At 52.2% G+C, this 12,286-nt stretch overlaps 1 protein-coding gene across 1 annotated transcript in view; it reads left to right on the plus strand.

The window, feature by feature from the left end:
• SLC37A1 (solute carrier family 37 member 1) overlaps positions 1–12,286 on the plus strand; it is a 273,159-nt gene that overhangs the window by 145,273 nt on the left and 115,600 nt on the right. Inside the window, exon 5 of the mRNA XM_078656374.1 lies at positions 11,861–11,939. Within this exon, the coding sequence (XP_078512500.1) occupies positions 11,861–11,939 (79 nt within the window). The remainder of the gene's footprint in view (positions 1–11,860; positions 11,940–12,286) is intronic.

The following is a 12,286-nucleotide window of genomic DNA, read 5'->3' on the forward strand; positions in this document are numbered from 1 at the left end:
AAAGAAATAGGAACCAAGAATCTTAGACAATGGGCTTCACCCAGAATAACAAAGGGAACGAGATTACTACGGTTCTGATGTGCTCAGGGTTGGTAAAGGCGGCTGTTGTAAAAGCTGAGAAAGAGGTACTATAAGAAGGGATAAGTTGAATCCCAGAACCAGACCTGATGGAAAAAGATATCAAGGTACAGCTTTTATGAAGCACCAGCAGGTCTAGGGGTGAGGCAGGTCCGGGTGATAGAGCCAAATTAAGAGGGAAAAGCAAATATTGAAATTACCTTAGATACCACAGAGACAAGTAAGCATTGGGGTAATTGGAGTTTTGAAAATAGCTCAGCAGGCCCCTCCTCGCCAGCCCCGGAGGAAATGGGATGGCTAAGCGATATCGATTAGGGTATTGGGTCGCCGGACAGCCTTCTTTGAATATTAACATGGAACATAAATGGGCTTGGGAGAATGGCAAAACTAGAAATCCTTACAAAATTAGCCTATAGATTATATGTTTGCAAGAAACATGTCTGTGTGATGAAACTCCCATAATTTAAGGGTTTGTACAATTAAACAGGCCGGCGAAGAGAAAACAGCGGGGACGCCCCGCGGGGGTGGGGGGTGGCTATGACCTTAATATCGACCACGATTGCGAAAAATGTGATACCCATAGTCGTAAAACGTAAATGGCTTCTGGCTTGCAGAGTATGCCTGTTGGACCCTGTTAGAAAGGCGGTCCGTGGGGGGGCAGAAGGTGTCTGACTGACCACGGTCTCCAAGATGGTTTCAGCGAGGTTGGGCCGCGGCAGCGCCAGGAGGACTCCAAAGGTGGTTTCAGCGAGGTTGGGCCGCGGCAGCCCAGCAGGACTCCAAAGGTGGTTTCAGCGAGGGTGGGCCGCGGCAGCGCCAGCAGGACTCCAAAGGTGGTTTCAGCGAGGTTGGACCGCGGCTGCGCCAACAGGACTCCAAAGGTGGTTTCAGCGAGATTGGGCCGCGGCAGCGCCAGCAGGCTCCGAAGATGGTTTCAGGGTTAAAAGTAGCGAGTTCTTCTCGGGGTCAACCGCGACAGCGTCAGCAGGGATCTCGACTCCAGTATACAACTGCCGACCCATTCCAGAGCGGCCCCAGATATAGGTCTGGAGTCCTTTGATGTCCGGACCCTCGCGCCTGGGGGTCAGAGGGGCCGGGATGAGAGTGTCCAGACACCCAGCAGGGGGGTGGAACCAGCGCCCAGGGAGGCCGGAGGCCGATCGAAACCAGGCGTCCGGGGACGGCTGGAGAGCCATCGAAACTCCCCTCCTCCTTGATCCGTCAAGTGGCCGTTTTACCACCTGGTCGGACCTTGGTGCCTCGATGTCGGGGCTTCGCTGGGGTTGTGGCCGGGGACGGGCCGAGGCCACGTGGTCTGGACGTGGAGGGTCCAAGATGGAGTCGGGCCTGCGAGGGTGGCCTGGGTAGGGTCTGGACCAGTAGAGTGGGGCGAACAGGGGTCGCCGTGTTCCGGAGGGGGAGAGCCGGAGGTCGCCAGGCGTGGGGGCTCTCGTGAAGGGTAGCTTCGTCGGGGAGGACAGGGGTCATGGCTATCCCGGGCCCGCCATGTGGGGAGGAGCGGGACCATGCCACAAGGCCGGGTCCAACACGCGTCCCCCCCAGCTGAAGGCGGGGAGAGTCACCCATCTTCTTGGGGGTTCTCCTCGTTGAGGCGGAAGAAGGCCGTCGGCGTTGGCGTGGTCGTTGCCGGGGCGATGCTCCACAGTGAAGTCCATCCCTTGGAGGGAGATGGACCAACGCAGCAACTTGGGGTTCTCTCCTCCCATCTGCATTAACCACCGCAAGGGCCGGTGGTCAGTCTGCACCCGGAAGTGGGTGCCGAAGAGATAGGGCCGGAGCTTCTTGAGGGCCCACACCACGGCGAAGGCCTCTCGTTCAATGGTGCTCCAACGTTGTTCTCGTGCCGTTAGGCGTCGACTGAGAAAGGCCGCAGGATGATCAATTCCATCGGCGTTGAGTTGGGAAAGGACCGCCCGACACCGTGCTCCGAGGCATCTGTCTGTACTATAAATTCCCGGCTGTAGTCGGGGGCTTGGAGCACGGGGGCGGTACACATCGCTGTCTTTAGTGTCTCAAAGGCGGCCTGACACTCGGGTGTCCAGTGCACCTTCTGTGGCTGTCTCTTGGAAGTGAGTTCAGTGAGGGGGCCAACAATGCTCCCATAGTTCTTGATGAAGTGTCGGTAATACCCAGTGAGCCCCAGGAAGGCCCTGACTGCTGTCTGGGTGGCCGGGGGTTCCCAGGCCATGATGGCGTCGATCTTGGGTTGGAGGGGGGCCACCTGGCCACTCCCCACTTGGTGTCCCAGATAGGTTACGGAATCTTGGCCTATCTGGCACTTGCTGGCTTTGATTGCCAGTCCGGCCCGTCGGAGGGCCGTCAGGACCTCCCAGAGGTGCTTGAGGTGCTCGGCCCAGTGGAGGCTGTACACCGCAATATCGTCCAGGTAGGCGGCGCTGAACTCTTCCAGTCCTGCCAGCACCTTATTCACCAGCCGCTGGAATGTCGCGGGGGCGTTCTTCATCCCGAAGGGCATCACCCTGAAGTGGTAGTGGCCATCGGGCGTTGAGAAGGCGGAGCGCTCCTGGGCGCCCGGTGTGAGCCTGATCTGCCAGTAGCCGGCGGTGAGGTCGAAGGTGCTCAGGTAGCGGGCAGCCCCCAGGCGGTCGATCAGTTCATCGGCCCGGGGGATGGGATGGGCATCCGTCCGGGTGACGGCGTTCAATCCCCGGTAGTCGACACAAAACCTGAGTTCAGGGGCGGCGCCAGGGGCGGTGGCCTTGGGGACCAGGACTGGCCCACGGACTGTCAGAGGGTTCGACTACCCCCAGGGCCAGCATCTTGGAAACCTCGGATTGGATGCAGGTCCGAACTCGGTCGGTAACTCTGTAGGCCCGGTGTCGCACAGGTGGGCTGTCCCCGGTGTCGACATCGTGAACGCACCACTGGGTGACTCCGGGGGTGAGGGAAAATAAGTCTGCAAATTGTCTCAACAAGTTGTGGCAGTCCTGGCGCTGTTCTTGGGTCAGGGTGGAGGAGAGGGTGACTCCCTCGACGTAGCCGTCTTTCTCGGAGGAGCTCAGAAGGTCTGGTAGGGGCTCTGAGTCGTTTTCGGCCCCGCCATCCGTAGCCATCAGCAGGCTCAGCTCCGTGCGGACAAAGCGAGGTTTGAGCCGGTTGGAGTGGAGAACCCGGAGGGGGTTCCTGGGGGATTCCATGTCCACCAGGTAAGTGACAGGGCTCTTGCGCTCCACCACCTTGAAGGGCCCCGTCCACTTGTCCTGAAGGGCACATGGTTCGACCGGGGACATGACCCAGACCTGTTGGCCCGGCTCGAACTCAATGGAAGAGGCGTTTTGGTCATACCAGCGTTTCATCTCCTCCTGGCTGGCCTCGAGGTTGGCTTCGGCCAATGCTCGGAACTTCCGAGTCTGATTTCGGAGAGTCATGAGGTATCTGTAGACGTCGGGGGGAGCATCTCGGACTGCAACCTCCCAGCCCTCTTTGACCAGGCTGAGGGGACCCCGGACGGGGTGTCCGTACAATAGTTCGAAGGGGCTGAACCCCAGGGATTTCTGAGGGACTTCTCGGTAGGCGAAGAGGAGGCAGGGCAGCAGCACGTCCCACTGGCGTCGCAGGGGCTCTTCCAGGCCCATAATCATCCCCTTTAGAGTTCTATTGAAGCGTTCCACCAATCCATTCCCTTGGGGATGGTAGGGGGTCGTGAACTTATAGGTGACCCCGCACTGCTGCACAGGGACTTCATGTATCGAGAAATAAAGTTCGTACCCCAGTCACTTATGACCTCTCGAGGGAAGCCCACCCGGGAGAAGATTCCCATCAGCGCCCGACTCACCACGGGGGCCGTCACAGTCCGGTGAGGGATGGCTTCGGGATAGCGGGTGGCATGGTCCACCAGGACGAGAATAAACCGGTGTCCTTGGGAGGTGCGAGGCTCCAGGGGCCCTATAATGTCTATTCCTACCCGCTCGAAGGGGGTGTTGTCGACTGGGAAGGGTTGGAGGGGGGCCTTGTGCTTCCCTCCATTCTTCCCGCTGGCTTGGCAGGTGGGGCAAGCCCGGCAGTGATTGCTCACATCGTTCTTCATCTTTGGCCAGTAGAAATGCGTCACCAGGCGGCTGTATGTTTTGTCCTGCCCCAGGTGCCCAGCGAGAGGTACATTGTGTTCCAGGTTCAGGAGGAAGTCTCTGAATCGGAGGGGAACTACCAGCACCCGGCCGACCCCTAGTTCGGCAACCTTTCGTTCGCTGTAGAGGAGATTGTGGTCCCAATAGACCCAGTGGGACCCCGCTGGATCGCCGGAGGCTTGAGTGGCTTGTTGTCGGATTCCCTCGAGGGAGGGACAGGTTTTCTGCTCCTGCCGGAACTGTTCTCGGGGGATCACTGAAAGAATATCGACGGAGAGAATATCGACCATCAAAAATATCGTTGAGAAAATATCGACAGTCAAAATATCGAGTTTCTATCTACAAACAGGTAAGTACAAAAATATCGAGTTAAAAATATCGTTTACAAAAATATAGTTGTAAAAAATATCGTATTTACTAAAAACAGTGTTAAATTAAATTAATATTAATAATTAATTACTAAAATATACTTAAAATTACTTAAATTAACTTATAATAATTAAATAATTAATGAAAGTTAAATAAATATTTTTTTATTTCATATTTATTAAACATATATATATAGTAATAAAATATAATAAAATAATACCCAAAAACTGAAAACTGACCCTGAACCCTAAAAATACCCCTTTACCCAAAAACTGAAAACTGACCCTGAACCCTAAAAATACCCCTTTGCCCAAAAACTGAAAACTGACCCTGAACCCTAAAAATACCCCTTTGCCCAAAAACTGAAAACTGACCCTGAACCCTAAAAATACCCCTTTACCCAAAAACTGAAAACTGACCCTGAACCCTAAAAATACCCCTTTGCCCAAAAACTGAAAACTGACCCTGAACCCTAAAAATACCCCTTTGCCCAAAAACTGAAAACTGACCCTGAACCCTAAAAATACCCCTTTACCCAAAAACTGAAAACTGACCCTGGCCTGAACCCTAAAAATACCCCTTTGCCCAAAAACTGAAAACTGACCCTGAACCCTAAAAATACCCCTTTACCCAAAAACCCAAAACTGACCCTGAACCCTAAAAATAAAAACAATTTTTTTTACTATCTATAGTATATACATATTTTCACTTTCTATATTATTTACAGTCGATATTACTGCACTTACCTTAAAAACGATATTTTGGCTGTCGATATTCTGTCCAGTCGATATTTTGTCCAAACAATATTTTTTCCTCGATATTCTGTCCAAACGATATTTTGGAGTCGATATTATGTCTGTGCACCGTTCTCGGGTAGGGCCACCTTCTTGGCGCCATTGGGCCAGTTCCGGGAGGTTGCCGAGTTCAGCGATTTCTCCCCCGGGGGGCCCCAGGGGCTCGGGGTCAGGCTCGGCGTCCTCTGCTACTGCGGGCGGCGGAGGTGCGGGCCACTCTGGTTCCTCCGTCGGGGCGTCCTCCGTCGGGGCGGAGGCCCGGGCGGACATGGAGCGGGTGGTCGCACAGACCCACTCGGGTAGGCCTAGCATCCCCAGATGCTCTTTCCGCTCGACGTGGGCCCAAGGGGAACTTTCCAGGTCGTTCCCGAGGAGGCAGTCCGCGGGGGCATCGTCTCGGACAGTTACATTCAGCATGCCTCCCCACTCGAAGGGAATACGGGCCATCTGGCACAGGCTCTCGGAGTTGTCCGCCGACCGTACTGGGCACAACACATTGGGTAGGATTTGGTCGGGAGTCACCAAGTGGCAACGGACGGCCGTCACGCTGGCTCCGGTGTCACGGAGGGCTTCCGCCCGGTGTCCATTAATGGTGACCCATTGGCGGTACTTCTGAGTGTTGCCCGGGATGGGGGCCCGGGGAATCATGTCCCTTTCTCCTAGGCATACCAGGGACATGGCGGCGGGCTCCCACTCGGTCTGGTCGGGGACGTAGGTCTCTTCTTCGCCCCTCTCTTCTCCCAGGGCGGCGGCAGCGATCTGGCGGTTTGGAGGGCCGGTGGTGCCGGGTCGTTGGTTCATTGGGCAGAGGGGGTCATTAGCATAGTGCCCAGGCCGCTGGCATCTGTGACAGGTAACGGTCGGGCGGGGCCCCGGTCGTGCTGGGGGGGCCCCCCTTCCGGCCAAGGACGGTGAAGTGGGGGTCGGGGGCAGCCCCGCAGGGAAGTCCCGGGGCCTGTTCTGACCTCCTCCGCCGCCCCGTGGACGGTGGTTCCCCGGGGGACCTCGACCGTAGTCTCCCATCGGGCTCCGGGGGACTCGGGTGCTCACCCATCAATCGGCCTCGACGGCGAGTTTCCGGGGCTCGGTCAGTTTGCTGTCAAGGAGATGTTGTCGGAGTTCAATAAAGCAGTTGTTGGAGAGGTGCTCCCATACAATGAGGTTGAACAGCTGCTCGTATGTGGTGACCTGGCTGCCCTTGATCCACCCTGGTACATCTCGGGGGTGAGTCCGTAGCGCGTAAGGAGGGCAGCTTTCATGTGTTCATACGAGGTCATTTCGGTGTCGGGGAGCTCTAGCAGGGCGTCTCTCCCTTTGTTGACGAACTTCCCCCACAAGCCGGCGCCCCAGCATTTGGCGGGTACTCGATGGGAGGTCATGGCTACTTCGTAAGCCTTAAACCATTGTTGGATGTCGTCGTTTTTGTAATATTCTTTGACAACATCTTTGGGAATGTGGACCTTATTGTCTGTAGGGGGAGGCGGGCCCCGGTTCTCGGAGGCGCTGGCTTCCCCATTTTTGGCCTTGATCTTGAGTTCTTTTAAGCCCCGCTCGTGTTCGAACGTGAGCTTCTTCTCCTCTAAGTCTCTCTGTCTTCGTGTCTCCTCCAGGTCTCCTTGCAGCCGTAGTTGCTCAAGGGCTATCTTCTTTTCGGCTAGCTGTAGCTCTCCGTCCAGACGGAGTCGGGCGAGCTCCAATTCGTGGAGCTGGTTCCTTTCTCGTTCTCGGGCGTCTTCGTGGGAGAGGCCCGTGTCTCCGTTAGCATTTTTTTCTTTCCTCCGCTGCAGTTGCGAGGTTTTCTCGGTGCACATCTGGGACCGTGTTTTCTTCGCCCTGGGGTGGCGTTGCTCCTGCCTCTATCCATGTTTGCAGGGCCAGCTTGAAATCTTCCTTGGTGCTTAGTCCAGTGGTAGCGATGCCCAGGTCCTTGCAGAATTGTTTCAACTCTTTATGATTATAGTCCTCTAATCGTTCCTTCTGGAACTCCATGGTCGGTCTGGTTTCTTTGGTCGTCATGGTCGCGGTGTGTTTCTGTCAGTAGTGGGTGAGTCACTCTCTGTACGATTTGCGTCGGCCTGGATCGCGCCGCCTGCCACCAATGTTAGAAAGGCGGTCCCTGGGGGGGCAGAAGGTGTCTGACTGACTACCCCGAGACCCACCTCTCCGTATGGAGTTGGCCGAGCGCCGTCGAGAGGCCTCCTGGGTGAGGTTCCTCTCCTAGAATCGTAATAGCAGAGCAATCACACCACTACAAAAGGATACCACACAAGAGGATAACTTCTTGAGATCTTTATCAATAACAGCGATTGGTTCTCTTGGGAGTATATACAAGCGGATCGAGGGATCCTTGAAAGCCTCGGTAACCGGGGAAAGGGGGTAGCGGGACAGTCTTAGGACCAGCAAGGTCGGGCCGCGGCAGCGCCAGCAGGCTTCGAAGAGGGTTTCAGCGAGGTTGGGCCGCGGCAGCGCCAGCAGGACTCCAAAGGTGGTTTCAGCGAGGTTTGGCCGCGGCAGCGCCAGCAGGACTCCAAAGGTGGTTTCAGCGAGGGTGGGCCGCGGCAGCGCCAGCAGGACTCCAAAGGTGGTTTCAGCGAGGTTGGGCCGCGGCAGCGCCAGCAGGACTCCAAAGGTGGTTTCAGCGAGATTGGGCCGCGGCAGCGCCAGCAGGCTCCGAAGATGGTTTCAGGGTTCAAAGTAGCGAGTTCTTCTCGGGGTCAGCCGCGACAGCGTCAGCAGGGTTCTCGACTCCAGGATACAACTGCCGACCCATTCCAGAGCGGCCCCAGATATAGGTCTGGAGTCCTTTGATGTCCGGACCCTCGCGCCTGGGGGTCAGAGGGGGTGGGATGAGAGCGTCCAGATCACCAGCAGGGGAGTGGAGCCAGCGCCCAGGGAGGCCGGAGGGCGATCGAAACCAGGCGTCCGGGGACGGCTGGAGAGCCATCGAAACTCCCCTCCTCCTTGATCCGTCAAGTGGCCGTTTTACCACCTGGTCGGACCTTGGTGCCTCGATGTCGGGGCTTCGCTGGGGTTGTGGCCGGGGACGGGCCGAGGCCACGTGGTCGGGACGTGGAGGGTCCAAGATGGAGTCGGGGCCTGCGAGGGTGGCCCGGGTAGGGTCTGGACCAGTAGAGTGGGGCGAACAGGGGTCGCCGTGTTCCGGAGGGGGAGAGCCGGAGGTCGCCAGGCGTGGGGGCTCTCGTGAAGGGTAGCTTCGTCGGGGAGGACAGGGGTCATGGCTGTCCCGGGCCCGCCATGTGGGGAGGAGCGGGACCACGCCACGAGGCCGGGTCCAACAGACCCCGATACTAAGTATGACAATATGGTAATCATGAAGGTATTAATGCAGTGGGGGGGGGCACTGAAGCGTATAGGATAGAGATGGGGACATTTAAGGAAGATGTGGACTGTCTGTGTGAAAATAAAGACACTGATATGCTTATCCTGATGGGAGGTTTTCACCTTAAAATTAACCCAAAAAGAATAGACCCCTGGTCTAAAGAAATAGTACACTCATGTAATATAAGTATGGCCAGTTTTCCTGATACGACACACTATCCTCACGCGATATGGCATTAGGAAAGTATCCAGGCACTAAGAAAACATTTAAGGTCAGCTCACAATCCAGCCCAATTGATTAAATTTTTACACGTCTTGCATTTTGATAAAATAAAGGGGTTTTGAGTAACCCAAGGCGGGGGAAGTGATCACAACTGGTTAAAACTAGAAATAATTAGAGGCAAAAGGAGCCCACGAGATACAGTAATCTCCCTACAACTAGATTACCCTAAACGCCTCCCCACTAGATCAACAGATAAATGCTCAATAAAACTGGCTAATTTCCAACAGAAATTAAGCTTGGAAAATGCCAGGATACAAAAACTAGAATGGTATGGAAAAATGATTAGACAAGTGTTGCAATGTCTTAGAGTAAAATTAAGAAACGAAAAATCAAGTGCCAAGAAGAATTGGGGTAATAATGGAAGGAGAATGGACTGGTTTAGTGGAGAATGTAGGAAACTAAAGGGTCTGATAAGGGAAGGAGAGAGGAGCCTCATAGTTAGGTATGATCCAGAAAGTTACATTAATTTAGTTAAAATGAGGAAAGAGTATAGAACTGTAATCCGTTATCAGTAAAGGAAATTTAAAGAGAAATGTTGGGGGAATCTGCTGGAAGCAATTGAATAAAAAAATGCACAAAAATTCTGAAAGTTGATGCAGGAAGGCTCAGGCAAGGTACAAGGGGCAACATTTTGAGAATCTGTATGCCATGGGGACAGAGCCTGCAAAAAAAGATATAATGCCCTGGGAAGGAGTGGACAAAGATATAAAAGTACACTTTACAGCAGATAATATCAACTGTATTATGGGAAAACTTAACTCACACAGCTGGCCCCGATAACTTCCCTGCGATTATAATAAAGACAGGGTCTCAGTGGTGGTCCGAAGCCCTGTCTCAAGTTGTCTTACTCCGATTAGATACAGGTCAAATCCCCGATAGCTGGAGAGCTGCCATAATACGAATAATATAAGAAAGGAGATATGAAGGCCCCAAAAAACTACAAATATCTAGGGATCTGGTTTGAAAGGTCCCTGAATTGGCATACCCATATGGATGCCCTAAAGGGTAGGGCCCTTGCATCGGTGAGTGGCTTTAGAAAACCAATCAGGGCTATGGTGATATCTCACATAGACCTTTGATGAAAGCCTTCGGTGCCATGATACCCCCACAACTACAATATGGAGCAGAATTACCTTGTATCAGTGGTAAAAGCGGGTGGGACACTGAGAAAGGGATATGTATAAAGACCCTAATGTCCCTACCAGGCTCATCCATGATATAGGCAAGAAGACTGGAGACGGGTATGACCTCGTGGAATATAAACACCCAAGTTATGTTATGTTATGTTATGTTAATTAATTTGTAGAGCGCGTCTGTTACCCGAGGGTGTCCTGGCGTTATCTGCTATCCTAAGGACAGAAATAGGTGGCACGGTCAGTGGCACTAATCCAATTTTAAAAAAGATTGGGGTCAGGAGAGGAACAGAGAGTATCCCAGTGGTGCAGGCGTGAGATCCAGCAAAGTGATTTAAAATGGGCCAAAGGAGCCAGAAATAACTTGGAATCTGTATGTGGGAATATGAAGGTGAGAGTATGTCAACAGATGTTACAGTAGAAGTTTCAAAGGGTGAGCAAAGAACTTTAGGGAAGGAACTATCTCGGAAAAAGGATTGGCAGTATCTGAGAGAGAAAAAAATCAGTGCAATGTATGCTAAACTCTTAGCAGAAGGAAGTCTGTTTCCCATATTTGGACATATTGCCAAACTGTTGGCTTAGGTGTGAATTATTAAGAATAAGAATCAGTATTAACCCCTGGGTAATAAAGGAGAGAATACAAATGGAAATACTTCAACCCGGTGGGAAATGTACAGGTAAGCTGGGCACAAAATGTGAAATTTTGCATATATTAGTGGATTGTTTAAAAGCTTTACCCTTGAGGAAATTGATCTGATGCAAACTTTTTTCAAAATATGAATTAAGAATCCCGCCCAAGCTATAAACTCCTTGTTGACACGCGTTACCTGGATATTGCAATAGCTCTTGGAAGGTTCATGATTGTAGTAAGAAAGGCCTTGCTTGGAGAAATAAAATGAACTATGTACTTAAGGAATTAAGAATTGGAAGCCTTAGTGAGAAATGAGAGACATAGAAATAAGTAGGGCTAACTGGTTTCTATTTTAGCTTGATTCTGGTAGAAATTTTTTAAAAAGGGGTAACCCTTGTAGAAAAGTTACATTTTTATTGAGTAGGTGCAACAAAGTGGTATGTCTATAATTAGACATTTTTAAGTGATTTATTTTTAGTCACAAAATTGTTGATGAAATATTTAAGATATTAGAATTGTATATAAATTGATAAATGTTATATAAGGGGACTATGTATACATGTATCTGCATTCTTTAATAAACATTACTTTGACTGACAGACTCTGTTTATTGATAGAGATGCATTATTACAGAGAGGAAGAGACTTTGGATTTTAGCTCCTATGTTAAATATTACTGTGCGAGTAAACGTAACCCTCACCAAATAAGTTTGCGTCAGGACCAGTGATCTCACGACAAACCAGAAATATGAAATATTGCTAAGATGAAAGCCAAGGGGGCAGAGCAGCGGGTTGCCCCATGGCTTCCATCAGCTCGCTTCACTGTTGCACTTGGAAGTAGTTGGCAAGCTCAAGGTTGAGCTGGACTAGTTGCAAATGACGCATACATAAGTGAATGAGAGCTGTGTTCAGACTCTGTTACTCATGGCTTGAGGTTACACTCAGAGCTCACTCTTACCTGGCTGTCTTGAAGGGGGCAGGGATGGTCATGTTAACTCAGAAGGAGTAGTGTAAGATGCTGCCCCTTGGCGCGCTCACCTGCACGCTGCGCATCTTCCAGGCCAGGGGCAGCTGTACATTGAGAAGAACAAGTTGTCATAAGAGTGTGTTTTTGTGTTTTTTCAGATAAGAAGAACTACAAACAGCTGCTGGGGGCGCTGGACTACTCCTTCCTGTGCGCTTACGCTATCGGCATGTACCTGAGGTGAGCTTCAGTGTTTCGGCCCATCCGCGTATGCTATTGGTACATATCTTAGTCAGCTTCAGTGCTTCGGCCCATCCGCGTATGCTATTGGTCCATATCTAAGTCAGCTTCAGTGCTTCGGCCCATCCGCGTATGCTATTGGTACATATCTAAGTGAGCTTCAGTGCTTCGGCCCATCCGCGTATGCTATTGGTACATATCTAAGTCAGGTTCAGTGCTTCGGCCCATCCGCGTATGCTATTGGTACATATCTAAGTGAGCTTCAGCGCTTCGGCCCATCCACGTACGCTATTGGTACATATCTAAGTCAGCTTCAGTGCTTCGACCCATCCGCGTATGCTATTGGT

This window comes from Lissotriton helveticus, chromosome 8 (assembly GCF_964261635.1).
Source record: "Lissotriton helveticus chromosome 8, aLisHel1.1, whole genome shotgun sequence".
In the NCBI taxonomy this organism is placed as follows: Eukaryota; Metazoa; Chordata; class Amphibia; order Caudata; family Salamandridae; genus Lissotriton; species Lissotriton helveticus.